The sequence below is a fragment of the Accipiter gentilis genome, chromosome 3 (assembly GCF_929443795.1).
Source record: "Accipiter gentilis chromosome 3, bAccGen1.1, whole genome shotgun sequence".
Classification (NCBI taxonomy): Eukaryota; Metazoa; Chordata; class Aves; order Accipitriformes; family Accipitridae; genus Astur; species Astur gentilis.
Window position 1 is genome coordinate 39,476,569 of NC_064882.1, and position 27,892 is coordinate 39,504,460.

Below are 27,892 nucleotides of genomic sequence, written 5' to 3' on the forward strand. Positions count from 1 at the left end.
AAACCACCAAAATGTTGACAGCTAGCTGTAGTTTACTTCCACTCTAACATTTTGGCTGGAGAAAAGAAAAACATATTCTGCAGCAAATGGACTTCAGAAAGTGGCCAGGTTTGATCCTAACAGCATCTCCTGCTGCCACTGCTGGGGATGTAACCCAGCAGGCATTTCTAATCTTCTTAAAACCTTTGCTTTAAACCTCACCCTGTTCCTCTGAAACACCTAAATGACAGCTCCTACTCATGCACCTTACTCCTCTAAAGCTTCAGGAGGACCCAACCTGGACATCTGGATCAACCCAAGCCGTTAGTGGCCATACCCCATGTCAGTGCTTCACAGGCTGCTTTTTCAAACAGGCTTCAGTCCTGCGGGGCCCAGAGTGTCACCACGTGTGACAGCACCGGGGGGGCTCAGCAAAGCCCCGGGAAGTGCTCGGCACATCTCAGGAATAGGCTTTTGATGAGACAGCTAGAAATCCAGGCAATGCTGCAGACAGGGTAAAGACAGCCCTTCCAGCACATTTCAGAGGGTGCTATATTAAGAAGTGCAACAGCAGGACTTTAAAATCTTGTATCCGGCTCTTTTTGCTGGCCATGATGCACCTTGAAAAGCAAAGACTGTAATAAAGCCAACGTATAACAACTGTTCAAGAAAAAGCTGCAGAGGCAGTTATGGGGGATTAGAAGTACCCTGGTTATCAGGGCATATTTAGCCTGGTCCATCGCTCTGCTCTCTCCTATTGAAAAGACGGACACGCTAGAGAAAAAGGGGAGACAAAACCACCCATGTTAGTGATTGGGGTCTACCTGCTGGGTCATCAAGAGAAAGCACAGTTTGAGAAACCAGGCATTGTCTGTGGTTTTTGCATGTGAGCAATTGTCATCGATAAGCAAAGAATTAAATAGCTTAAAGGAGCGGATAAAGACTAGAATGTGTGATTTTGGCCTGGCATTGTCCTCAGGGCTAACTGGATGATGAGTCCCAGCTCAATGGAGCTGGCTCAGCAGAACAGACTGGTCTGCACAAACGGACAAAACCAGAAAAAAGTATTTAAAATACTTTCAGACTAGATATTCCCTATGCATCCAAAATCCACACTAAGCCTATCAACTGCAGAGTCAGACCTTAAGTCAACCAACGCTTTAGAATTTAGAGTGGTTTTTAGTCAGAATTTTAAAGGAAAAAAGAAATCAAGCCAGCTTTGTTAGCCTGCATCCTCCCAGCAACTGCTCCAAAAGACTGACATGACAATTAGCCCCCCATTAGTTAAATTAGTTTACAAGACTAAATGTGTTGCTGTTGTGTTTTAAGCCAGCTCCTTCACAGGACATTGTTAAGGCTCGGTCTCCATCTTCTACATCAGTCTTTCACTATATGGCTTTATTGCTTTCAGAAAGGTACTGAATTTACATTACAGCACTTTCCACTTCCAAATACTAAAAAAAAAATGGAAAATCTACAATTATTGGATGTTTTAGAATTCATTATTTGCTGAATGACTTTTACTTCATATGCATTACTGTAAAAAGGCACTGAGCAATAATCATCAAATGACGTCCTTTTAGCCTAGCAGTTGGCCTAGCCATAAATCATACAAGGAAAACGAATAGAATCCATCTTATTTTCACCATCCATCATTACTCCTCCAGTCTAAATTTAGCCAAAACTCCCTTTAGTTCAACAGAAGCGCCTGTATCTACACAGGTATTGCGCCAAATGCTTCACAGCAAAGAGAAACTAATGTTACATTTATTTAAGGTTAAATAATAAATGCAATTCTGAGCTCTACAAGGACTTCCAAGGAGTTTTATGCTGCGCTAACCAAGGTCAACAACTTTTAAGGTGAGTCACCCTCCAGGACAGCCCCTCTTCTGCAAATGACCACAGCAAAAGCCTACACAGCTCAGTGCAAACAACTACTTTTAGCCAGGAATAAGGTAGGCAAGATGAATGACGACACCAAGCTGTGTGGTGCAGTTGACATGCTGGAGGTAAGGGATGCCATCCAGAGGGGCCTTGACAGGCTTGAGAGGTGGGCCCATACAAAAACTCATCAAGTTCAACAAGGCCAAGTGCAAGGTCCTGCACATGGGTTGGGGCAATCCCAAGAACAAACACAGGCTGGGTGATGAGTGGATGGAGAGCAGCCCTGAGGAGAAGGACTTGGGGGTGTTGGGTGACAAGAAGCTCACCACGACCTGGCAATGTGCACTCGCAGGCCAGAAAGCCAACCGTATCCTGCGCTGCATTAAAAGAAGCGTGACCAGCAGGTCGAGGGAGGCGATTCTGCCCCTGTACTCTTGTGAGACCCCACCTGCAGTACTGCGTTCAGCTCTGGGGGCCCCAACATAAGAAGGACATGGACCTGTTGGAGTGAGTCCAGAGGAGGGCCACAAAGATGATCAGGGGGCTGGAGAACCTCCTCTATGAGGACAGGCTGAGAGGGTTGGGGTTGTTCAGCCTGGAGAAGAGAAGGCTCTGGGGAGACCTTCTAGCAGCCTTCCAGTACCTAAAGGGGGCCTACAGGAAAGATGGGGAGGGACTTTTTACAAGGGAGTATAATGATAAGACAAGGGGTAATGGCTTTAAAACTGAAAGAGGGTAGATTTAGATTAGATATAAGGAAGAAGTTCTTTACCGTGAGGGTGGTGAGATACTGGAACAGGTTGCCCAGAGAAGTTGTGGATGCCCCCTCCCTGGCAGTGTTCAAGGCCAGGCTGGATGGGGCTTTGAGCAACCTGGTCTAGTGGAAGGTGTCCCTGCCCATGGCAGGGGGGTTGGAACTAGATGATCTTTAAGGTCCCTTCCAACCCAAACCATTCTAGGATTTTATGAATTGCTCCCAAGATGTAGGTTCAAACTTAAGGTATGGTATAGTGATGTGTTAGGACAAAATAACCCATCTATGCATGCAAGCTCTTTAAATCAGAATCTAAAACAAGGCTGAGAGGCGCCTCCCCTACCTTACAGCCAGATCACCTACCTATAGTGAAAAGGGAAGGATGAAAAACATTTGTGTATTTGAAACAGGACAGACAAAACGACCCAAACCAAAACACACCCCAAACCAGAACTACATTGCTTACATTACTTGTGGAGGCATCAAGGATGTCAGAGCTGGGAATAGGTCACCCTAGCAGGTAACCAACTGCATTTTACAGCATATAATCCCAACACATGGGACGGTGTTCCCCAAGTGCTGGTGCAAATGCTGACTGGTTCTGCAAACACACCCCAATCTATGTCTGTTAAGTCAGAGAAGTGACAGAAAGGGGCAACAGCACAACATTCATTTGTAAGTCATGTAAAGGATGCATACATTCAGCCAAAACACACTGTATGGCATGTTTCAGTAGTTCTGAACATTGGTTGTTTTTCCCCTCTTAGCACATTCCTGCTGCCCTCAAAAGCCTCTGAATGAGGACTTCACTACCACAGCAGCTGATGACCAATAATGACGAGTAGCAGTTAGCAATATTTATGGTGCAGAAACACCGACCAGAAAAGTCTGAGACCCCAGGGTAGCTCCTCTGCTTTCCTTCCTGGGGCATACTAGGAACTGGCAGACAGGGACAGCATTTCACCATATGCTGCATGGCAAAGAGAAGCTACCATGATATTCTACTAATATTAATGATAAATCAGACTCTGCTGCACTCAAGGCCTTTCTTTCTGCAGATGACTTGAGTTTCACAAGAATCCTACCTTGTTGCTAACACAATGAATCAAACCTCCCCGACCTTTAACTTTCCATTGTATTAATAATCTACAGGAATGAAACAGCAGTCACAAGGAGTTACATTTTCTCTGAAACCACAGTGAAGAATTCATTACTCAACGTGGAGGAAAGCATCAGGAAAAAAAGAAAAGGTCCAGGGCACAGATTTGGTACAAACTACAGGCTGAAGTCAGACAGTACAAGCTTGATCTCCTTGAGCCTATTGCAAGCAATAAATATTTCTTCCTATTTCTAGCACAGCAGCTTGAAATGGTGCTGCGCACACACACCTTTCGCAGAGCTCAGGCATCCAACAAGGACGCCAGTTATAATCAGTTGGGACCAACCCACCCCATCATATCATAGCGCATGAATAGTCACCATCTGCCACACCAAGATGAGCCCCCCAAATCCATTGCAATGGACTGGGAAGAGCTCAAGAGGCGAGGAGTGAGGGTGGCACTGAAGCACAGCTCACTAACTGTCCTCCCCAGCCGCTTGCCAAGGGTGCTCCTTTGGGCACTTCTCACCGGGACCAGTCCTGTCTGACCTGTTAGTATGAGCCTCCCAACCAGTGGGTCAAACCTAGTCCCCTAACCTCTGCGTGAGGAACAGATGACTAAATAACAGGGGAACTGAAATGACAATAAAGCTGGTAAGGAAAATCAGGCTCGGGTCAACCAACCAAACCCACAGCCTCTCTGCCCTGCTGCCATCAAGGCGGCACAGTGTCTGCAGAGACGCTCATCCTGGCATGGAAAGTGATGGGGAAAAAAAAGCAATTTCCACCTGCAGCATGCCAAGAAACAAGGCCTTTCCCTTGGAAAGGTGGTCTGCCATGCACTTCCGACATCCGAGGCTAGAGGTAGTGACAGGACTAATGCTTCAGTTTGTAGCAAATGCAACTCCTGACCCATATAAATAAATGAATAAATAACTAGCAAACCTCTCTGGAAGCAAACCTTCCAAGTATTCCCTAAGAGCTTTTAACACCATCACTCTTCAAACACTGGAGATCTTCCTCCAGCAATGACTCTTACCCTACAACGTACCAACCAGCCCATCTTCTTCTGGAAGAGCAGGGAAGGAGGCACTCAGCCCACCACACGGGACCAGACCCCGAGGCGTTTTGCTGTGCTGCTGTGGGGCTGAACCTGACCCATTGAGAGCTGCAGGCACCTCCTGGTGTTTGCACCTTCCCACACCTCCAACCCAACCCTCAACCAACTGACACAGTGGGTGGTGGCTCCGGTGGTCAGGTAGAGTCAGCAGACGGGGTACCGCTGCGTTCCCATCCTGCTGTACTTGTAAAGCCTGGCTGCGGGAGATGCTGAGCCCCTCCTGAGATGGTGTCTGGGGGTCCTCAGCCCTTCCGAGGCAACTGAGCCATTGTGATGGCCAGGACTCCCAGGGACACTACTGCAATGGGCACCCTCTCCTTGAAAATAAACACAGGCTTTCTTCCAGCAGGAGAAGCCTGTGAAGGCAACCTACTGCCCTTCAGGAACCACCTCCCCATGGCCATCTCACTGCTGGCTCCCACTGTAGATTAACACCTTTCTTGCCTGCAGCCCTCTTATTTTTTTAGATTTACTGTAAATATTTAATCCCTGGAGGGCCACTATATTTATACTTAACTCAGCCAAACTAAGCCCCAGAGTAAGGTTGCTCTGGTGTGTCCCACCTCTCTATGCTAATGTAAAGGGCTCCCCCCACCCAATCTGCTGGAGCCCTACAGAGCAAAGAGGGCAAACACTGGGTCAAGACGTCACTTCCTTCTGTCACGTAATTAACAAAACTGGAAGTCCTCTACAAAGCCTCAGTATTGTCTCCTTCCACCCACCACGCTGCAGATCGCAGCAAAACCTCCTGAGAAGTGCAAGCCTCCATCACCACACATCAATTTTTAACTCTCAGCAAACCAGTGCCAATGCCCCATGTAAAGCCAGTGCACTGCCACGATGCAGAAAAACACACACCTGGATGCTCACTGTTGTTAAAACCAACGTGTTTCTACATCCCTCTTCCGGTACATCAAGGCCAATGCGCCTTAGGTGTAATTCTACTGAACTCCACTACTGCAGACTGAAACTAGCACATTTATTTAATGTGGCAGCATAAGAAAATTCTACATCCATAAATACATGAACATCTGTCGGGCTGGGCAAAGACAATGGACCTGTTGTGGATGATGCATTAACAGAAAATGAAAATTACATGTGTAAATCTCTACATCTCTAAAATTAAAAAAGAAAAAAGCCCTTTGCCACATATTCAAACTACTACGCCAGACCAATCAGGCCAAAACGTCCCTACAAAAGCCTAATCCGGTTATTCTCAGATCTCCTGTGATGACCATCTATCACCATCTTACACCCCACATCCACGTGAGTGGGGTTCCTTTGAGCCCCAGCCTCAATACGAATCATGAGAACCGGGGATTTGAAAGAGATTTGCAAAATAAATCAGTGGAGTGAGTAGGTAACGGGCCACGTCTCACTCTGTTGGGGAGACAGGTGGGAAATGAAGGGCAGTCTGCTCAGGGCTAGTGAAAGCAGGTACATTCATGCCGTGTACCATCAGCCTGTGATGCTCTCATTCACCAAGTATCTGCAGAAAGGGTATCAACTTATTAATATGAACAGCACCTACAGCAACCAGAGCCAGGACAGATACAAATCCACACAAACCCCTGGGTAGAAATGCATTATTTTGAGGATCCATTGGATTTTCCCAACTAGAAAGTCAACACTGAATAACACTAAACCCCCATACCTGATGTAAGACAGGGCAGAAGGAATATAACTAAGAGCAGGTTCACACCTGCAACAACTCCTCCTTCTGATGTACCAGTTTTCCCTAAAACATCATAAATTCATCTTGCAGGCAGCTGACAGCATACACAGAGCAAACTCAAAGTTTACTCCATCATTACATTTCCCATTTATGTCGCAGGTCTCCTGTAAATATCAAAAGAGCACTTGGACCTGTACTGAAGGATGGCCCTCAGCATATGCTAAACTCCCAACAAGAGACAAGGGATTTAAGCCCATGATTAAGTTAAAGCAAATGCTCCACTGAATCTTTAAGCCAAACTGTACTAGAGTTCACTCTTAGTGGATGGGGGTGGGGGGTGGGGTGGGTTTTAGAATTTCACTGAAATCCTCTTTAGCTGTTTTGAGTTATCCATGAAAAATGTTCCCACTTCTCAAGAATCCTTGCAGATGTTTTGATGCTTTTCAGACTACTGATGGCTCAAAAAAAAGCCCCGTAAAACCTGATGATGGCTTACTCCCAAATGAAAATCGCTGCCCGAGAGGCACAGCTTGATGTTATCCTCTGAACATTTGCAGGTTCTGAAATCACACTAGACGTATATTTTCATAGCCATTAAGTGAATCTAATTGACTTTACAGGCAGCAAAAGCTTGAAAAGGCATTTTACAAATACCCCTTTTAAACAGTTTGGATTTTTAGAAAATCTCTCATTAGCATCCCTTTCGTACAGTAACTTCCCCCCGCCCCCTGCTCACCTTCTCTTTTTTAACAAATCCCACCACTAACAACGTAATTCCAATAACGAGGACTTTACCAAGACACTCACTGCTGTTAAGCAGCCGGGTATCTGCCATGCTTTTATTGCTCTGTCTCTAACTAACCATCATCTAAAATTGCTTAGCACTTACAAATGGCAGGTGCTCCAAACCAGGCTATTTTCAAAACCTTCTCTTTGCAGTTCTACTATTTAACATTACTTTAAATTGAAAGACTACAGATTTAGGTCTTCCCTGGATTCCCACTAGAAGTGTTACACAGTGTTTCTGATGCTGTTATCTAGTTCCAGGGAAGATGAACAGATTTGGCACCTCCAAAAAAAGAACAAAAAGCCCTGATCTCAGCAAATGAAATGGATTTTTTCCTGTACTCTGGCTACAATAATGATTTTATATATCCTATTAAAACAGGAAGAATGGGGTTTATAGGAAAAATCATAGCAAAAAGATCAACAGGCCGTGCCCAGATTCATCTGGGAGTGATGTGGGTCAGATGCTCTAAAGAAGGTGTAAGAACTCCTGTTGTTGGCAGTTCATTTGCCTTTAGGCAAAATGTCCTCTCCCCACCATCGCTGACACGTGGGTTTGTGCACTGACGCACTCTGTTTTCAGCTTAGCAGACACAATATCCTCGTGCTGCTGACTTCTATTTATTTTCTCATCTTTGTTATTCTGAGTATTCTACAAAAAAAAACCCAAACCAACTTGTGTTCACCATGCAAAATATCTGAACAACAAACTAAGAAGGAGAAGAATGAACTTAAGCAAAGGGACATAAATTTAAAAGCATAATGGAAGGAAGGGGAAGATCAGATACAAAGATGGATGCTGGGTGTGCGGCCATCGCTGTTGGGAAATGCCATAAGTGATGAATGAAGCAAGAACCAGACCAGAAAAACCCACCAGAGAATTCAACACAGGGATGGACAAGAGAGCCAAGCAGAATTCAAAGGATAAAAAAATGCAAATATTGCAGCTTGACACAAGACTGGAAAAGTGGGATATAGAACTGATGTGGCAGGGGAAGGAAGAGGGGGGGAAAAATGGAAAAAAATAATTCAAGGAACCACTATCGGCTCCCAATAGTATATGTTATTATCTGATGGCTGTTGAAATGAGAGTTGTATGCGAGGTGCACTGAGGAGCCATTCATGGCCGGACATCATCCCCCATTTCAATTAGCAGCGTTAGCACAGAGACCAAGAGCTGCGACTGTAAAAAGCAAATAAACTTGCATCTCCGATGCCCGTTTCCAAGTCAGGAAATATATACTTGGGTCTGACCTTTGCTTCTTAAGGAAGCCTGTAACAGAACCAACAATTTTGTTTCAGGCTGAAAGAAGTATTACATCCATCACTAAACACAAATTTGTGCTTCTTCATAGTTAAAAAATAGAGAGAGAACAGTAAATCAGCTTAATTTGGATCAAAACTATCTTCCCTTTTATTTTCTAGTTCCTGAACTGAAAAATCATTTTCTCATAAAAACCCCTGGTTTTCAGTTTTGCCACTTACTTAAAATTCATGTGCTGCTTCTAGGGTTTATCCGACAAATATTACTTGCAAGGTATCACTTCAAACAGTACACACCAACGTGCGACTAATGCGTTGCATTTTTTTCTATTAGCGTTTACACTGTTGCAAATCCAATTTTACATAGCAATATCTCATGTAGCCACTTAAAAATACACCTGTAATATGTGTTTCCCGCTATCTATTCTGAAAAGTCTCCTTTCACTCACAGGATCCCATTTTAAAGCACAATCCCTGCTTGGCACTAAACCATGGGAGTCCCAGGTCTAAATTTTAGATCCTGTAAGAAATAAAATTTTCAATTCATGAAAGAAACACTCATCAAGCAGTTATAGAAGACTATAAACATTACTGTATATGCTTTCATAAATAGTTAATTGATTGCTGGGGTCCAACAGGTCAATAGATGACTTAAGAGAATGGCTCAAAGCCATCTGTAACAGATACCACAGCTCGTACCTGGCTCTAACCAGATCACTCCAAGCTAATTTTTGATGCATCCTTAATAAAAGGCATGAGGCTTCTTGGTGATTCCACTTGGCCCTTAGCAAAAAAAAAAAACCAAAACAAAAGAAAAAAACCCAACCAAACCAAACCTTATTATTTGGTTACAAGAAATAGAATTGTAAATAGAAACTAGGTAAGACACGCTGCTATCTTTGGATTCCCTTTAAGACTGCTTTCATTAGCCACCTGTCAGGAAAAAGAAACAATTCCTCAGCTTCTTACAAGGAGGGGGGAAAGTAAAAAGAAAAAAAAATTATCTAAAAATACAGTTTGAAGCTCCCTGTTTTGCCGATGCAGAAAGCAGCAACAAAGGCCCATACATCCCTCGGCTCCTCGCAGAACCAGGTACCGTCAAAACACTCTTAAGTTTGTCTTTTTGCTTTAGTCTGGAAGGGAATAGCATCAAACATGTGATTATTTGTAACAGATCTCCAGCACTGTATTACCAAAACAAAAGCCTGTGCTCTGCAATACACCAGTAAACAACACCGTGAGCTCCTGGAGCCCACAAGGGGCTCGTGGCCAGCCTGAGCCCTGCCAGCCATTCCCATCCCGGGTAATTAAATATAACCTGCCTGAATAAAGATTTAAGCCTACAGAAGGAATTTCAGAAATCCACTCTGAAATTTGGAGAGATTTGGAACAGTCGGTCGTCTTGTAAATCAGGCCGTTCATTTAGGCTTTTACACAAAAACTGCTTTTTCAATATATTTAGAGGTCTTTAAAGATAGAGAGCAATGCCTAACAATAATTTCTGAAGTATTTGGGCCCCCTTGTCGTGCACACTGGGAGGAACCAACCTGACCACAGACACTCTTGGATAATCCTAAGAGGTTAATATAATAAATAAATATAATAATGTGCTTGGGAATAAGATTTTTCAGTTCATGTTCCTACATCCAAAATTCATTATCAAGAGGGGCTCAAAGCTTTGTACTCTAAAAACCCTTGCCACTAGTTAGATACCTGACATGGAGCCTAGATTTAGGCTATTATGAAAATCTTAACCTGAAACAGACTTCGGGGTAATTGTTTTAAATCTTGGTCATTCCTAAGAAAGCAAGAGAAAGAAGAAAAGCCTCTGAAAACCCTTTATAAGAGTAATCAATTTGCATTTAAGCTTGTGGAGGAAATTCTGTAGTCCTTTTTAGGCTTATTCACTAAGACAGTAGTGAGGAACTGCACACAACCATGCTAGAAAACATCCAACACCAGAGAAAACATTTTAAAAAATTACTCAAAGCCAGAAAAAAACCTAGAACACCTGATGTTCCTGACCTCTTCATGTTCTTAAGTCCCAGTACGGCTTGTGTTTGCTAGTCTTGAGAAGTTAACTGTGCCTACAATACTACGGATGTTCAATCTACACAACTTATTACTTCTTGTATTGAAGACTAATGAACAGCACTTGCATGTACTGGAATTTTTAAACACCTGCAGGCAGAGCTTACGTTCAGAAGCATCACATCCACCCAGTCATGGCTACAACTCAAACACCAGTGCATTAACTGACTGTCATGTCCATTAGGGACTACCTTTAGAGAGAATTTTTGAACACATTGAGAAAAGAAAAAGATATATTGCTCTGCAAAATTTACTATGAAGTCTATTTTAGTCTAATTTTGACATGGGACCGTGCCAAAGCTCATGAATCTGAAGGGAGAGCTATTTTTGTCTTAGATACACACGTTGAGGAATGGGTTTGTGCATATGTTCCTACTTATTTATCACTGGAATAGGAGGGGGGAAAAGGCTGCAGTGGCTGCCCATGAACACGCTTATCCCATTTGCGTGGACGACGTAGCCATGAATCCGCAGGCTCGTCCGCTCATCAGGCAACTTCAGTTTTCTGATGTGCCAGCCCTTGGCTGACAGCACCGCTCTTCTACTTGGCACTACCTGAAGCCCCCAAAAGTGGAAAAAAACCTTGAATGATAAAGATTTTGTGGGGCAGAAAGACCCTGCAGGCCCCCGAGTGGGTTGAGCAGAGCTGACCCGCGTGGCTCGGCACCACGAGGGATGCTGGCTGCATCACCTCCAGACCTACCCGGCTGTCCTGGTTTCGACAACACTGACGCTTATCGGCAGAGGCGCAGGGTTGAGCTGGGACCCGGCAGAGCTGCCTTCAGCTCGCCCTCGCTGCCAGGACCGGGGAAAGCCCTCAGTCAGCTCTGGGAATGCGGGGTGGAGGTTAGAAGCTCTGGTGCAGGCTGGTGCTGGCCCTGGCAGCGCTGTGCCTTGGTCGCTGTGCCCATGCTAAGCGACTGCAGGATGGGGCTGCCTCCAGATGCAAAAGCCAAGGCTCCTCTGCAGGGAAACGAAGCAGCCACGCGTGATGGAGTGAAAGCCATATCAGAAGAGGTGAGGTTTGGGAGAGGCAACCTAACTTTAAAGACATTTTACATGATTCAAATAAAACCAAAATATTTCAGTCCATTACTAATGCTGGACAAAGCACATGCTTAACACTTGGAAACATGAGTTGTTTTTCCTATTGCTTCCCAACAAACTCCACACTGGAAATGAGAAATGCCAAACCAGGCAGTTCCAGTGCTGCTGGACTGTAGAAACCCCAAAGCAACAATGGGAATTGCTGAGCAGCAGCACCCCTGACCATCCCCCTCGCAGGAGACCAGCCTCGGAAACACTTTCAGACATAATACTTCCCACTATAAAATACATTAAAGGTCTCTAATCCTAATCTTGTAGGATCTCTCTGATATGGAGATCGTGTCCCTTGAAGCACCCTCACTGAATTGCAGAGAGATGCCAGCACGTGAAATGCTCACAAAGACAGACCCTCCGCCGCCCGAGGACGAGACCTGACCTCAGTTCCCGGCAGTGGTGGGGAGCACAGCCGGGAACCACCGAGGTAGAGATAAGGACACAGCCTCTCCCCTGGGTTTTCCAGCTCCGAGCCCCACGCCGGAATCCTCAATGCCCTATGCGGTGCGTGAGGAGAGGCACGCGTGAAAATCCTGATACACGACAGCTAGCTCAGGGGTTTGGCAGATACGTGAGGTCAGGGCACTGCCTAAGCCGGCAAGAAATGCTGAAGATAGGGATGCTTCAGATTCCAGCTGCCTCTCGGGCACCGAGCGTGGGGCAGGGCTCTCCGAAAACACATTCCTCCAGTGGGAAGCAGCAGCCCTGAGCCCTCTCCCGGCATCAGGTAACTAAGCCCTTTCTTTGCAAAGCAAGGGCTGCTCTATTCTTTCCAAACAATGTTATCATTTGGCAGCGGCGCTCCTGCTTATCTGGCAGCTTGAGCATTACCCAGAATGTGGAAGAACAGGGCTCCACGGCTGCCCCTCTGCCCGGGGGGCTCTGTGGTGGGGAGAAACTACCACCAGCCCCCCTGCCCCGACCCCAGCTTGCAAAGGGTCTGGGCATGGCAGAGCAACTGCAGCTCCCAGGCTGAGGATCTCCTCCCAGGGTGGCCCCTGTATTCTCCCTACACCTCAAAACTCAGTGCTGCTGACCCCGCAACCCCCCCCGGGGCTCAGCGCCCGCTGAGCAGGGTTAGCAGGAGCCGCACGATTCACATCCAGCTGCTCACCTTCTTGCAGACACCTAGGTTCAACTCCTCTGGTCTCAGCTCTGTCCTTCTGGCATCAAACCCACGGCGAACGGGCCCAATCCAAGAGCACGGCTAAAATACTTGCCCGTTACCCAGATAAACATCTCGCCAAAGGTGAGGAACACCTCAAAAGGAACAAGCAGCAAACAGGATCTCACCTCCTCACAACCCAGCTCTGGCCCCACCTCAACGGGTGTCCTTCTGGCAGAAGACTGTGATCCCAAAACCTCTGCCACGAAGGGCAGGACATCCCTCCTTTGGGCTCAGCCGAGGAATGTGCCACCCAAGAGCGGCAGGAATTGAACCCTAATGAGCCATCCTTCTGTAGCCCCTCTTCCTTAGGGCACTGTCCCCCAGGGAGGCTGGGGTATCAGTGCAGGCTCTTCATCTGTGCCCTCACGTACGACGGGACAAAGGGACGGGGAGGCTCTGGCTCACCCCTGGACGGAGGCAGAAGAGCAGAAAGACGCGTCCCCTCCCAGCACGAGGCAACCAGAGGCATCCCCCCCCCCCCCCCAGCCCCAAGAGCAAGAACCGCGGATGCGCAGCCACTGCCGAAAACCGCAGCTCTCAGCGTGGCGTGGTTAATGTGAGCCGACACCTCCCGCAGCAACCACTTCAGCTTCATCTGCTGCATTGCGCAAGGCAGATGCCCTCAAGGCTCCACCAGGTCCTGCAGCCACAGCTCTCCAGGTTGCCCGTCCGTCCCTGCTGTCTGTCCGTCTGGCCCTGCGGCACTGGGCATTGCAACGCAGCCACCCAGCTCGTCGCCGGTGCCCAAAACCACTGCCAAAGGCCAGCACCCACCACCACCAGGTCTTTGCACCACCATGACACGTACGCACACCCCCCAGCAGACCCTGCCGGGACAGCCAGCAGCAGGAGATAACACTTCAAACCACCGCAGAAAGACATGATAGCTCGTCAGCCAAAGCCCCAGCTCCGCTCGTCTTGGAGAGCAGCGGTTTTGCATGGGAGGCAAGGAGTCCTGGTTTCCATCAGCTCTCCAGCGGAGACCTCAGCCTCGCCAGGATCGCTCTAACACACCAACCACTGCAAAAAATATACAACACAACCAACTGGGACAGAAGCTTGAAGAGGCATTGTAAAATTGATTAGTCGTCAAAATCATCAGACCATAAAAGAAGCTCCAGCTGTGCTCCTCTTATTTGCATAGAGAAATGCAAGAGGCAGGGCTCTATTTAGAATTAATTCCTTCTTTTTTTTTTGTTTTTTTTTTTTTTTGTTGTTGTTTTTTGTTTACTAGAGCCTAAGTTACTCTGGTTGACAATTAAGCCCATTATCCCACTTCTTTCTTTTCTAGCACCCCAGTGCCATTTTTCATAGCCTATGAAGAAAAAAAAAAAAAGGAAAATTCCAACAACTGCTATTTTAAAACGAAAAATGCAAGTTTACAAAGAACTCAGGAAGGTGTTTGGACCATTCAACCTTCTGTTTTAAGACCCCAGCAGAGGACTCAACACAAACAATTCCTTTCAAATCAACAGCAATTTGAAGTCACCCCGCTGCGTATGAGCTCAAAGTTAAGCACTGGCCCAAATGTTCTGCCAGATCCTTGGCGTAAGCGTAGGAGGGCAAGAGAAAACAAAGATTTAAATTTTGGCTAGTGCACTTCTGCAAAATCACTGTCAGCACATATTTTTCAGTTCATACAAAATCCAGTGGAGGAAATTTAAAACAATAACTAACTTGGAGGAGAGCAGTTCAGAAAAACTGCAGAAGAAAAACCATAATACGATGTAACTCATGGGACTGCTCAACACTAATCATTAAGCTGGGTGCTTACAGTATCCCATTGCAAACCGGATCCTTTTGGTTCAGTTTTAAAACTGACCCACAGTTTTTGCGGATGCTGTGGCAAAACCACCAAGAATGACCCGTTTTAATAGTTAAAATATTCCCTCTCTGTAGACGCCTGCCTCACCAGAGGCTATTTGCTGTAGATGCTCTGTACAACGGTTCCCCAGCCCTGGGTACCACAAGGAGCCCACTGCAAACAACAGGTTTTTGTGCCTGGGTACCATGAATGCCAAGAGCAAAACCTCAGCAAAGCCATAACCAACATCATGATGTAAGACCTTAAGACCACGTCCCAATTCTACCTTTGCATTCATCACCCTAAGAAACAAGAATTCATAAACCCATCACAGAAATGCTCCCTTTCTCCATTCCCCATGTTGGAAAAAAATATTCAAGCTGGTAAACAAGGATTCTCCAAAGAAGGAGCAAGAAGTTGCCTGGTCATACTCCCAGACAAAGCCAGGCCAACCTGCAGTTACATCAGGTTGGTTTTTTTTTAACTCGTCTAGACAAGCTCTGCCCATCTCCTGCCTCTCTGGGCCCCTGTTCCCGCACCCGATTACCCTCGCTGTGACCATTTCTTCTCTAACACCTCATTGAGAAAGCTCTCACTAACATCTCAGCTGGAGCAATACAGAGGACAACGAGCCCTTCCTCACTCCCACTGCAATCGTTTCTGCCTGTGTGCTAATTTGTAAACTAGCCAAACAGAAGACAAACTTGGGGCTGGAAGTTGTTTTATTGTCATTTTTCTGTCCTTTGGGCAGGATGGGCAGCACTGACGTGGCACATAGCTGTCTTTCTCTGTACATTCAGACAGACAGCCTCCGAAGCATGCAAAACTCTGGGCTTTTCCAAGACAATTGTATTTATACTGCTATATTACAGGAAGAAATCCAGCAACTGTATTTTGCAAGGAAACAGGAGCAAAAGACTAGATTCATGCCTCGTGCACAGCTCTACCAAATAGCAGCACACAGCTTCATGGCACATGGACAAGCATCACCGATGGTGCCAGTCCCGACCCACGCACACCCTTCTCCTCCCCAGTCGCCAAAGCCTCTTTGGGCTTTACCCGATTACGACTCCAGCCAACTTGCTTAACACCACTATCATCAAGAACCTTTAACAAGCACCAGCGATCCCATAAGCCTGCTTTTTTGTCGCACGGCAGAAGCCTAATTACACATGATTAAATTCTGTCAAAAATTAAAGCCCACACTCTTGCTGTACAATTGAAATCAGCCCTTTAAGTACCAAATAAAAGCAATGCTAACATTTCAAAGACATGCTGGCAACACAGCTGAACCGGATTACATTACTGACCCTAAACAAATTGAGGGCATTCCTTACTCTTCCTCTGAGTCCCTTTCCTTTATTTTCTATATATGCTAGTGTTGTAAATACAGGCACTTGGATCCATGCCCTGAATTGTGAACATACAAGTCCCAAGGATTAATGAGTGATGCAGCTCAAACACTTAGTAACTCCGTATTACATGTTCTTACTCTCCTGCAGTCCCCTGCTACTTTCTCCAGCATAATATGTTGTTGAACCTCAGTATAGAGGTTCAGAAGTGTTTTGGTGCAAGCCCTTTTATTTTTGTGACACCACCTTTAATGAAGCTTGAGCTTTTTAAATACAAGTCACACATCACTTAATTTTTACAGAAACAAGCACTGCACATGAAATACAACCCGTGTGCAAAGTGGGAGAAGATCTGTATAAGATACGTGCTATGATGGGAAATGAAATCTAAAGCAAGCACATCTAAGATATTTAGGGATTTTCATTAGAGGAGGAGCATCATTTTAGCAAAATGTAGTATTGCACATCAGAAGTGAAGGAAAGTTTGTGGCTATGGTACTTCCCATGAGTCCTCTAAAAGTGACCAGGAAGAGGTTTTGTCACACCTGGGGAACAGCAATGATACAGCAAAAACATGGTCACATGGAAAAAACCACAGTAGGTACTCTGAGAAGATGGAACTAAGGTGGGATACTGCCATCACCTTGCTCTCCCGGCTCACCACCAGTACTATGCGACCACCAAAAGCAAACCCCAAACCCCAAGTGACCGCCCAGCCATCCATCCCCTTGCTTTGCCCCTCAACGTGGATGTATGCCTACAAAAAGGGAAATAGCACCTGACAAGTTCTAATGGGACTTTTTTTCTTTTTTAAATAATCACATAAGAAATCCTTTACAGCTTAACAAGCAAATATCATTACATACTATATTTTTAATTACATGCATATATGTAACAAATGGATGAACTCATTACGTCAAACCCAGGCAGCATCCCTTTACATACCTGATCTGTGCCTCTTCCAAAACACTTGCATTAAGGAACGTTCTTCTTGAATAATATGGGAAAACAGGCGCAATAACTAAAACGGGTCCCTCTATGCATTTAGGCTAAAAAGCCTTTCATGTCCCCCTCCTCCCGCCCTCAGAGCTAATACCAAGTGCAAGGAGCAAAGAAATACCGAGCTCAAGAAGTAAGGGCTGGGGTGGACCTAGCCTGCAGTAAATAACCCGCATCATCCAGCCTCAGTGTCCCCGAGCCCCCAAGCCCCCGTCCCCAGACCAGCCGTGGGACCCAGGAGCGCTGTGCTCTGGGCAGGGAGGGGATAGACGGAAGCTGCCTTGGATGACTAGACAACTTGGGAGGGGGGAAGGAAAAAAAAAAAAAACCAAAACAACCCCACAACCCCAAAACCCCAAACCAAAACTAAACCAGAGATGGCTTTGTGCCTGGTGTGGCTAAAGAGCTGCGTTCTGGCGGCTTTTGAGCTTGCTCAGTGCTGCTGACAGGAGGAAAAGGCGCCAGCAGCAGGGAGCAGCCATGTTCCCCGAGCAGGGCTGGGGGAAGGCTCCCTCCGGGGAATTCATACTCACCTGGCGGTTTCATGTAATATTGCTCAATATCAGACATGTCCGTATGCAGCGCACAATCGAGATAGTGGAGGATAACTTTTCTACTGAAGTAGTACCTCATGCCCATCAGAAAGATGGGCAAACAGCAGGTCAGCAGGAAGGACTTGGTCACAACAAAGCATATTACTATGGAGATAAGGAAGAGAAATAAACGATACCTGTCAGAAAAGAGAATTTAGTGTTGATTTCGGAATACAAACTCATTATTCAAAAAAAAAAAAAAAAAACAACAAAAAACAAGCACAGACAAAATACACATTTGCAGTACACGCACAATTCACGCTCTCGAGATTATCGTGTTACGTGACGGCGCATCACGCCGAGATAAACCCCGAGAAGTTTATGGGGGTGCCTGGAGAGAGCCGGTGGGGAGGATGCCGCCATGCCACGGCAGGTCCCACCGAACACCCCCCCGGCAGAGAGGACGCCGAGGGCCAGGCACACCCCAGGCCCCTCTTGGCTTTCCCCGGTGAGGCCGAAACGTGGCCGGGGCGGAAAAGCCACGCTGCAGGCGCCCCGCTCCGCAGCCATGTGTTTGTCACTGCGGCATTACTATTTCCATCACGGGAAGCACCGACTCCCGGGGAAGACACCCTGCTCGCCTCGATGCCGGGGATGCTGCCGAAGACCTGGGGGGGCTTCTGCGGACACCCCCGAGATGGCGGCTTCCCCCCGGTGTGACCCCGGCCTCCCAGAGCCGCGGGCTGAGCCCCCCCTATGCCCCAAGTTTCTGCTGGGGGTCCCCCTCCAGCCCAGGGCCCTGTCCTCCCCCCTGGCTGGGGCATGGGCGGGGGGGGGGGGGGGTACAACCTGCCTGCAACCCCCAAGGGCATGAGAAACCAGCCCAAAGCTTGCTAAGGGGAGGGGGGGGCACATTTGCAAGGGGGGGGAGGGCACACATTATTAATAATGTGACCCCCGCTTCCGTGCAATTATATACACGGGGGGTGGGGGGGGGCATGTTATTATTTGCACAGGGGAGTGGGGCACCTTGCAGGCACTCTGGGAGGTGACACCCCCCCCCCCCCCCCCCTCCGGCTCGGCCCTGCTGCAGGGGGTTACCCCCCTCCCCAAACTGGGGGGGGGGGGGTGGGGGGGCTCCACTGGCGGGCCCGCCTGTCTCCAGGCAACGTCGGCACGCGGCGCCCCCCCCCCCCCCTCCCCTCCGCGCTGGGCTGCGCGGGGGCGGTGCAGTGCGCGGTGCAAGCCCCCCCACCCCCAAAAAAAAAGGCCTGGAATAACTAAAAGGACGACTCTACCCTCACCCCCGCGCAACCTACGCGGCGACACCCCCCCCCCCCCCAACTCCCCTCCCTTAAAACCCGCGCAGGGTCGCGCATCCCCCAGCAAGACTCCCCCCATCCCATCACCATCATCATCATCATCATCATCATCATCATCATCATCCCCCCCCCTCCCCTCCCCTCCAAGCCCCCCTGCCCCCCCCCGCCGCAGCGCTGCGGCTCCGCGGCCGCTCCGCACGATGCTGCGGCGTTCCCCCGGCCGCGCACACCGCAGCGCGCCCGGGGCGGCGGGTCCCCGGCTCCTCCCGCCTCTCCGACCATTTTGTGAAGACCCAGGCGGGGGTGGGGGGGGGGGTGTGTAGGAGAAGGGGGAAAAAAAAAAAAAAAAAAAGCAAAAAAAAAAAAAAAAAGCCGCCACCCCCTCCCCCAAAAGGGAGCGGATACTCACCGGCCAGCAGCCCGTAGAGCAGCTGAGTGAGGGGCTGCTGCTTCAGCCCCCTGAACGCCGTGTTGGGGATCCGCTCCATGATACCCTCGTAAAATATGCGGCGCACCACCTCCTGCTCGGAGGGGTGGAATTCGCGGATATAGACATTGTCGCGTCTGGGGTCCTCTTTTGGGGAGCTGAGGGGTGGCGGGGGGGAAGAAGGGGAGCCCGCCAAGGAGGGCCACATCTGGGAGGAAGAAACAATGATCGTATCTTTTTTGGATCCCGGGATTGATTCATGATCTTCCGCCACAATCTTGGTCTCACAAACCATCTTGGGAGACAGACAATGCATGCAAACCGGCCGCGGGGAAGGGGCGGAGGAGAAAAACGGGAGGGGAGGGGGGGGGGGAAGGATATATATATATATTAAAAAAAAATAAAAAAAATTTAAAATAAAAAAAAAAAAAAAAAAAAAAAGGAAAAGGGGAGGGGGAAGGAGCGGGGCGCGGAGCAGGGACGGAGACCCGCCAGGCAGCGGCGGCGGCGGCTGCGCGGGGCGCGGAGCGGCGCGGCCGGGCGGGACGGGAGAAAGGACCTCCACTGCATTTTGGGGAAGCATTTATAGGGCGGGGGGGGGCCGCGGGTCCCCGGGGTCCTAGCGCCCCCCGCATTGGCTGCGCAGGGTCGCCATGTGATCGGGGGGTGGGGGAGGCGGGACGCGCCCCCCCCCCCCCCCCCCCCCCCAATCCCCATCCCTATCCCCATCCCTATCCCTATCCCTGCACCGCCCCTTGCAAATTACTACGGCGCGTCCCTGCGCGGGGGGCGGCGGCGGGTCGGCTTCCTGCCGGGGGGGTTCGCACATCTCTACCCGCATCCACCGGTGCATGGGGCGGGGGACGGACACGGACACGCACGTTATTTATTTATTTACAGCGAAAGCACCATAGTCCCGGCAGCAGCTTTCTGGAATAGTCGCTGCGGGTGCGCGGCGCTGCGGGAGCCTGCGGAGCCGCGGGGGACCGGGTGTGTGTGTGTGGGGGGGGGACGACACCGAAGACACGGTGGGGGGGGGGGTGAGGGGGGGTCGGTATCGGTCGCACCGCGTCCCGGCGGGCTGCGGCGCGGGCTGCTCCGTGGTGAGTCATTCACCCCGGCGGGGCGTCCCTGCGCCGCTCCGCGGGGCGCGGAGGGGGGGTGCGGGAACGGGAATGCTCTGCGGGGGGGGGGGGGGGGTGGGGGGGTGTGCAGCCGCCAGCGCCTCCCGAGCCCAAATAAATCCCCCTCCCCATATATCAGCGTGTCCCCCCCCCCCCGCCCCGGTCGGTAACTTTTCTTCCCGTGCCCACGCCGCTGCGCGGTGCGGGAGCGCGGCCGGCCCCGCCGCCTCCGTGGGGCGGAGAGAAGGGAGCGGGTGGGGGGGGTGCGCAGGGAGGAGGACGGGCTCCTCCTCTTCGCAGGACCCGAAAAGCTTCGGCCTCTCCCGGTTGGAACCGGCCGGCATCTGCCCGAGGCATGCGCCGTGCACGGCCGGTGCAGGGACGGGGCGGAGGCGGGAGGATGCTGGGCGGGGAGCCGGGGTGCCCCGGACCCCCCCTTCTGGCGAGGTGCCTCCCCCCCAACCCCCCCGCCAGGTGACACCCGTGTATCCCCCCCTGCGGGGTGCAGCTCTGCCTCCTCACAAGCTTCACCTGTGCATCCCTCCGGGAGGTGCATCATTCCCCCCCCCCCCCCCCCCCCCCGGGAGGTGCATCCCCCTGGGACATGTACCCCCCCGCAAGATTCAGCTGTGCCTCTGCCTGCAAGCTGCACCCCCCCTAAAAAAAAAAGTTTCAACTGTGTCTCTTCCTCCTGCAAGGTGCACCTGTGCATCCCCCTGCCAGGAGGCACCCTTGCACCCGCACACCCCTCTTTGAGTTTTATCCCTGCATCCCCCTGCGAGGTGCACCCATGCACCCCCCTACAAGCTTCATCCCTGCATCCCCCCGGGAGGTGCACTGGCTGTGTTGCTGGCACCCTGAAAGATTTGCTGCCCCGGGAGCCCCCAGGGTACGTTTTGGTCCTCGGGAAGATGCAGGGTGACTGGATCTTTGCTTCAAACTAAAGCATCACTGTGATGATTTCATTGTGGTTTCATTGCTTCACTTTTCTATTAAAAATTGTTCAGGAGTTAAGAGACATGAGAGAGGGGAGAGGGGGAAGGATTAGGTAAGGGCTTGGAAACCTTCCCACCCAGAGGAGTGGTGCCAGCACCCCGCAGGCTCGCGGTGCATCGGGTGTCCCTGCTCGGACGCTTCTCAGGCGGCTGTGGGACCCACTCGTGGTCAGACCCTGCAGTGCTGCCAGCCTGCTCGGAGGGGCTGGCACGGCACGGTCTTGCTAGCAGCAGGCGCAAGTGCCCGCAGAGTTCCCATTTCTAACGAGCATCTTCTGCAACTGCAGCCAGAGCAACCCCCAGTTCCCAAAGCCTGCGACTGTCTGAACCAGAGATCAAAACGTACAATTATAAAAGATGGCACGGCGCAGGTACGACGGCGGCCTTGCTGCTCGGCGGATGCATTAGCCAAAAGAGCAACATCTCCTGCTCGAGAGTGGAGCCTCCTTCATGGGGAGAGGCAAGACATACAGCATCCCCCCGTCCCCCCCGTCATGTCTTACCTCAGCAAGGATCAGTTGGACTCCTGCACTCAGGAGATACCTGGCAGCCCCAAATTCACTAATGCAAAGGCAAAGAGTCTGTGAATGGGGAGAAGAAAAAAAAAATCGGGGCAGTGTTTGCCTTTGAATTCTGATAGCTTCAGGCCAAAGATAGGAGGTTGCTGTTTCAAAAATATGATTAAAATAACACTTAGTTTCCATATGCCTGGGTTAAGCAGGCATTTATTTTTGTTTGATCCTTTCTAGTCAGATGCGTTGCTTATTTATGAAATAACTACAGTAATAAAAACAACCCATTCCTTAAAAAAAAAAAAAACCCACCCCACTGCAGTTATATAACAGCCAGGGGAGCTCCCAGTTCCAGTCCCAGGCTATGGACCTGAGTGTTTGCGGGTGAGTTATCTTTAGAAAGGCACTAAATACTTGTTTACTATTTATGCTGCCACATTTGAGCATCTTATGTACAGTAATTAATATCCCCTATTCCCCTGAGGTGAGGGGTACCGTCATCCTCCACCTCAGCGAGGGAACTGAGGCACAGAGGAACGCAGTGATTTATGCACCATCATGCAGTAACTCGAAGAAGACACAGGCACCGGACCAGATTTCCCAAGTCCTCACTGTCTGAATGCCAAACTTTGCCTTTCTTACTGCAAAGCCAAGATTTCAGCTTTCTCTGTAAACAGGGGTAAAGGGGAGGCTCTGGGGGTGCCGCTGCACGGTGGGGAGGAGGGATAGGGAAGGAGCAGGCAGCCGTGACTGACCGAAGCAAATGTCAGTGCAAATCAAGGGCCTCGCTGAAATCAATTGCAAAAGCCAGTCAGGTTCGCAGACGGCAGATTTGGGCCCCTGGAATAAAAAGGATATTGTTAACAGCAGCTTGCTGGCAAGGCAACTGCTCTGCCAGGAGCTTTCAGTCTTTAAGAAAGCAGTTGTCATCCCAAGTCACTGAGGATTTTGCTCTCGGGTTTACTCCCGCTCCTCCAGGACCTGAGGGTAAATCTCCCACATGCCATGACCGACCGCTGAACCTCATGGGTAGAACTAATTTAATTAAGATGGACAGTTTAGAGTTTGAATGTCGTGCCAGTGCTCTCAGCAGCTCTCACTGCTCAGTTTAAAGAAGGAGCTTGTATAGATGTTTGAGCCATTGGTTCATCTGGGGGAAAAAACCTCGGATAACCAGGGCAGATTGCGCAGTTCTGGGGGCTGAGGGCATTTGAGTATTTTGGTAAGAAACAGGTTTTGCCTTCAGCAGGTCTGCTTTAGGCTGACTTTGCTTTGCATTAGCACATCAAACCAGGAAGCCTTGGAAGTGTCATTATTTATCCTTCCCAAAACTGCAGCTCTCACCTTGGGTCGACGGGAGTCACTCCCCTTTTCAGGTTGTAGGAAGCACCCAGCAGACATACAACAGAATTACCGCTTCCCCTGCTGGGAAGCTCACACCCTGCTCTCAGTCTGAAATTTTAGGGTTTCTATCCAACCCCGGGCTGCGAATGACTTGAAACGTCTTCTTCCAACTAGATTTTGCTTTAACTCTTGAAGCAAGGAGATCTGTGTGATTGCAAATGAAGCAAACGATTTGGGATGAGCAGTTACTCTTGCGGAGCATCTGTACTTGAGGAGCAGGGAACGCCAAGGCAGGCCTCCTTGACCCACTGCTCAGTATCTGCTGGGCAAGGAGAGAGGTGCTGCTGGCTCTATCTTTCTTCTGCAAAAGCTACAAGCAGCCACAATCCTTTGCTCATCAGGGGCTGTATCAGTCAACCTCAGCAATTAACTGGTTGACAGCAAAAACTGCCCCAGGTTATGTTAATGCAGCGATTCCAGAACTGCTCATCCCGGTAGGATGAGGCTGTCTGGCAGGGATGGCTCCCACCCTGTCCTTTGCAATGGCTCCATCAGCAAGCGAGGAAGAAAGGTATCCAGGTTCAAAGCTCTTCTTCTCAACTACCCCCAGGTTCTCCTTCAGCCTGGACCTTGGTCATTTCAACTGGTTTTTTCATGCTTGACCCGAGACGCCCGGAGCAGGCTGAGCCCCCCCCAGCACCACCGGCTGTTCAGCCACAGCAGCCTCCTACCCTCCTGCTCTAACGGGCTGGAAAAAAAGTAAAAGCCTCTCTGTTGACTGCAGATGTGCATATGAATGTGAGGCATTTGCCTAATAAATATCTTCCTAAAGGGGGATTAATTAACATCCCAAGATTTGCTCTCACTGCACTCCCTCTGACGGCAGCGGCTCTGCAGCAGCTTCTCTTAGGGGCACTTAGTTTCCACTGAGAGCACGTTGCTGGCCCTTTTCCCGATGCATAGACCCCTGAGCCCAGGGATTCGCAAGACTTTTGCTCAGGAGCCGTCACCGGTAGCAGTACCCGTGCCGTGCGAGAGGTTGGCAGTAGCCGCTCACACATCCCAGTTTCCACAGTCTTGCTGTACGCCGTGACCCGTTGCAGCAGCGATTCAGGCTCCTTCCTTCTGTGGCTGTCTGGGTGCCACGAATAATAAGTCACTATAAAACCTGATGTGCCATATTATTTCCAGCTTGTAAAACTCTGTGAATTGGTAACCAAGCGCCAGAGGTGGGATCCGCTGGCAGACATAGACCTCTGCCAGGTGGACCTTGGTGTCAGAGTTGGCTGCCTTCCACTCTGGGCACAGAAAAGGGGGAAAACCAGCCTCTTTGGAGGCACAAAGGCTCCCGACCCAATGTGGACTTCTAAAATAGATCGGATGAATCATGTGCTAAAAGCAGTTGGGTTTGTCTATGAACAGAGTGCAGTGTGACTAGATTATCTGTGGAAGTCTCCCCGGGGGATATCTGAAGATGAATCTCTTCCTACAACTTTTTTGGGTTGAAAGAATTTTGTGGGTTGTAAATAAAATACAAATGTTTCCCAAACAGTGTGCGTACCCACAGCTGGCTTTATCCTCTTCCGAACGGGTACTTTGGCACTTGCATGTACATTTAATGTACAGTACCATCTATAGTGAAGAAACACCGCTCTAGATCACAGCAACATTAAAATCTGAGCTATGCAGCAATTATTCAGAGATTTATTTAGAGCATTTCGGTGCAACCATGAGGAATACTTTCAAAAAAGGAGAGGTTCTGTAGAGATTTAAAGCATCTTCAGTTAAAGAGTAGTGTTTCCTGACACTGGGTGTAATGGCTTTGGGAGACAACACAGCTTTCCTCCTGATAGTATTATTGCTGCAAGCTCAGATGAAAAAAAAATTTGATTTTTTGGCCCTATTTAACCAGAGACTTTCACTTCAATTAGCTGTAGGAGGCAGAGCTGTGCACGCAGAGCAAGGCTCCACGACCACGGGAGAGGCTGTGCGGGGGTTGTGTGGGGAGCACAGTGCCGTGAAGAAGGGACCAGGTCTATGTGTGGCCTGAGAAAAGCTGAGAGCACGAGAGCTCTGACACACGTGGGAATAACACAGGTTGTGTGAGCCAGGAAATGCTCATTTCTTGGGGTTTTCAGTGCAGAACTTTGCACCTTCTTTGTAAATTAGCAACACCGCTTTGGAAAAATACCTGCCTCCACAGTTAGTTCCTTCTCTTGCTGTAAATAACCTCCAGCCACCTGAATTTTGGCTACCTGCTTGGGTCAGCAGGGTAACGCTACTACAAAATTTGCTGTATCATGAACAACTCTGTCAATGTGTATTCATCTTTGCTCAGGAAGAAGAGAAGAACATAAGGTTAATGACTGTACTTTTGACCAACAGCTATTTTGCTGGCATTTTTAACGGCAATTGTTTCAACTAATGATCGCCAAAGTACAGCTGTAGCCTTACGATCTTCTAAGGACACTGATGGGACTTGGACAAGTGGCATCTTATTTACCCCTCTACATGGCAGGTGCTGCAGCCTGAGAGGAGGCAGGGAAGAAGGAGTCTGAAAAGGACCCAGGGGAAGTAAAAAGAGGAAAACGGACAGAAAATTGCAGCAGAGATATTCTGTAGCAAGGAGAGGGAAATTAGATGTCAAACCAACCACAGGTGGAAAAATATCTCAAAACATGACTAACAAATGCCCTGGCCCAAGATGAGCTCCTCAATGATAAGGCAGGAAAAAATGTGAGAAGGTTATTTTGGGTTTTTTTGGCTACATTTGGGAGCTGGTCCTGCTGCTGAGCAAAGGAAAGTCGCATTTTCATCTTGGCCTGCGAGGCTGCGCTGTAACTGCTTGCATGGGCCAGCGAGAGCCTTGAACTCCTCCAGCAGCAATGTGCGTGTTGCCTCGGGGGAGGCAATATATATCATCCCCTATATGGGTTGGGCTCATGTCAGAGCTGATTCTACACTGGTTTTTCCAGCACTTGATCCAGGCTGGGATTTTCCTTTCCTTGCATAATGCCTTTCAGCAAGGAGCTGAGGCAAATTTTCAGGTATTTCCAGTTTTCCTGCTCAGTGATGCCTCCAGGCTCCAATGCTGCAGGGTGCGGGCCCTAGGTCCCCCTCCCTCTGCACATGGGGTGGGGGGACACTTGCTCTGGGTGCTGCAGAGACCTGGGCTCCTCCTGGAGAAGCAAAACCTATGGCAGAGAGAGGCATCTGCCTTATCAACCCTTTGCTGCCTGGGGGGCCTCAAGCTCTTAAAATCACACTTCCCACAGCTGCCTGATGCTCGCTCCTTTTCTCCACAGAGATCCAGGCACCATTGAGCCCAGCATCCTCCTTGGGACCAGCGCAGGCACGAGGAAGAGGTGTTGGGCATCACCAACTAGGGTCTGCAAAGGGGTTTTGGGGGATGCAGGGGCAGGCTCTGAGCTGGCCACAGACAGCAGCACATAGATGTGCTCCTTGCAAAGGGCACGCTGGGCATGTCCTTACGAAAGGTTTCATCCCTGAAGCAAACAGCTGGGGCAGGAGGACAGCCCCGCTGGAGCAGGACGTGGTCACACATCATTGGTTTTCTGTGGCAGATGAAGACCTGCCTGCATAACGAGGAGTCCTCATTTTCCTAGGGTAGACAAAGCTGGAGCAGCTTCAGTCTGGAGTCTGCTCTGAAGCCTGCTTTGGTTTTCTCTGTGTGCGCTGCTCTGATTTTGCTGGAAACATGGCAAGTGCAGTGTGTTTCTTCTTCCTAAGCCAAGAACGGTGGGGTTCACATTTTTGGGAAAGCCATCTGCATTTTCTATCACTGTCACTTGAAAAAGCCCATCATTTAATACCTCCTTGCTCTTCCAAGCTGCAATGTTTGTGAAAAATGGCAGCGCTCCTCTATTCCTGGGCCTGACCATCCTTTTCCCTACGCCATCCTTGTGCCTCCTTCCTCCCCAGCCCAGCCCTGCATCCTTATGCACCAAGAAAACATCCTGTACCTCTGGGCCCTCTCAGCTCCTGCGGTGGGTTTGCTGCTGCCTTTCCCTCCCTCCAGAGCATGCAGCCCACCACAGCCCAGCTGAATTTTGGTTACCTTTTGTCCCACCTGAACTGAAAGCTATTTGGGTGATGTTTTGTGGATCTGTAACATGACAGCAAGTATCCGAAGGTCAGTTAATAAAAAGCCATGTTTAAGGTTTTGCTTGACCCCTTGCAAAGCAGACAGTGAGGTTCTGACGGCTGTTGCTTGCTTTACCTCTGCTTTCTGCTCTCTCCTCATGGTGAGGTCCACCACCATCATCTGGAGCTCTGAGCCAGAGAAGGGCGGTGCATATGATAGGGTTACAGGTAGGGAGAGTCACAGGGGTATGTCCCAAGTGAGACCTTCAGCCCAAAAACATCTGAGTGGAAAAGCTTGGGATCCGAGCGCAGGTCAGATGTGAAAGGGTGGTGGCAGTGCCCAGAAGCAACAACCCTGGCAGCTGCCAAGCCCCAAAGATAGCTGCCTCAGAATGGCCAGGCTCTGAAAAATGAATGATTGGTCCTTTTAGTTTTCCTTCTGTTCTGAAACTGAAA

At 49.3% G+C, this 27,892-nt stretch overlaps 1 protein-coding gene across 1 annotated transcript in view; it reads right to left on the reverse strand.

Moving 5' to 3' along the window:
* Positions 1 to 19,692, reverse strand: part of NAT8L (N-acetyltransferase 8 like) — a 29,934-nt gene extending 10,242 nt beyond the window's left edge. The window contains exons 1-2 of the mRNA XM_049834981.1: positions 19,340 to 19,692; positions 17,609 to 17,773 (exon numbers count right to left, since the gene is read on the reverse strand). Coding sequence (XP_049690938.1) covers positions 17,609 to 17,773; positions 19,340 to 19,673 — 499 coding nt within the window. The 5' untranslated portion in view covers positions 19,674 to 19,692. The remainder of the gene's footprint in view (positions 1 to 17,608; positions 17,774 to 19,339) is intronic.
* Positions 19,693 to 27,892: the final 8,200 nt, after the last annotated feature.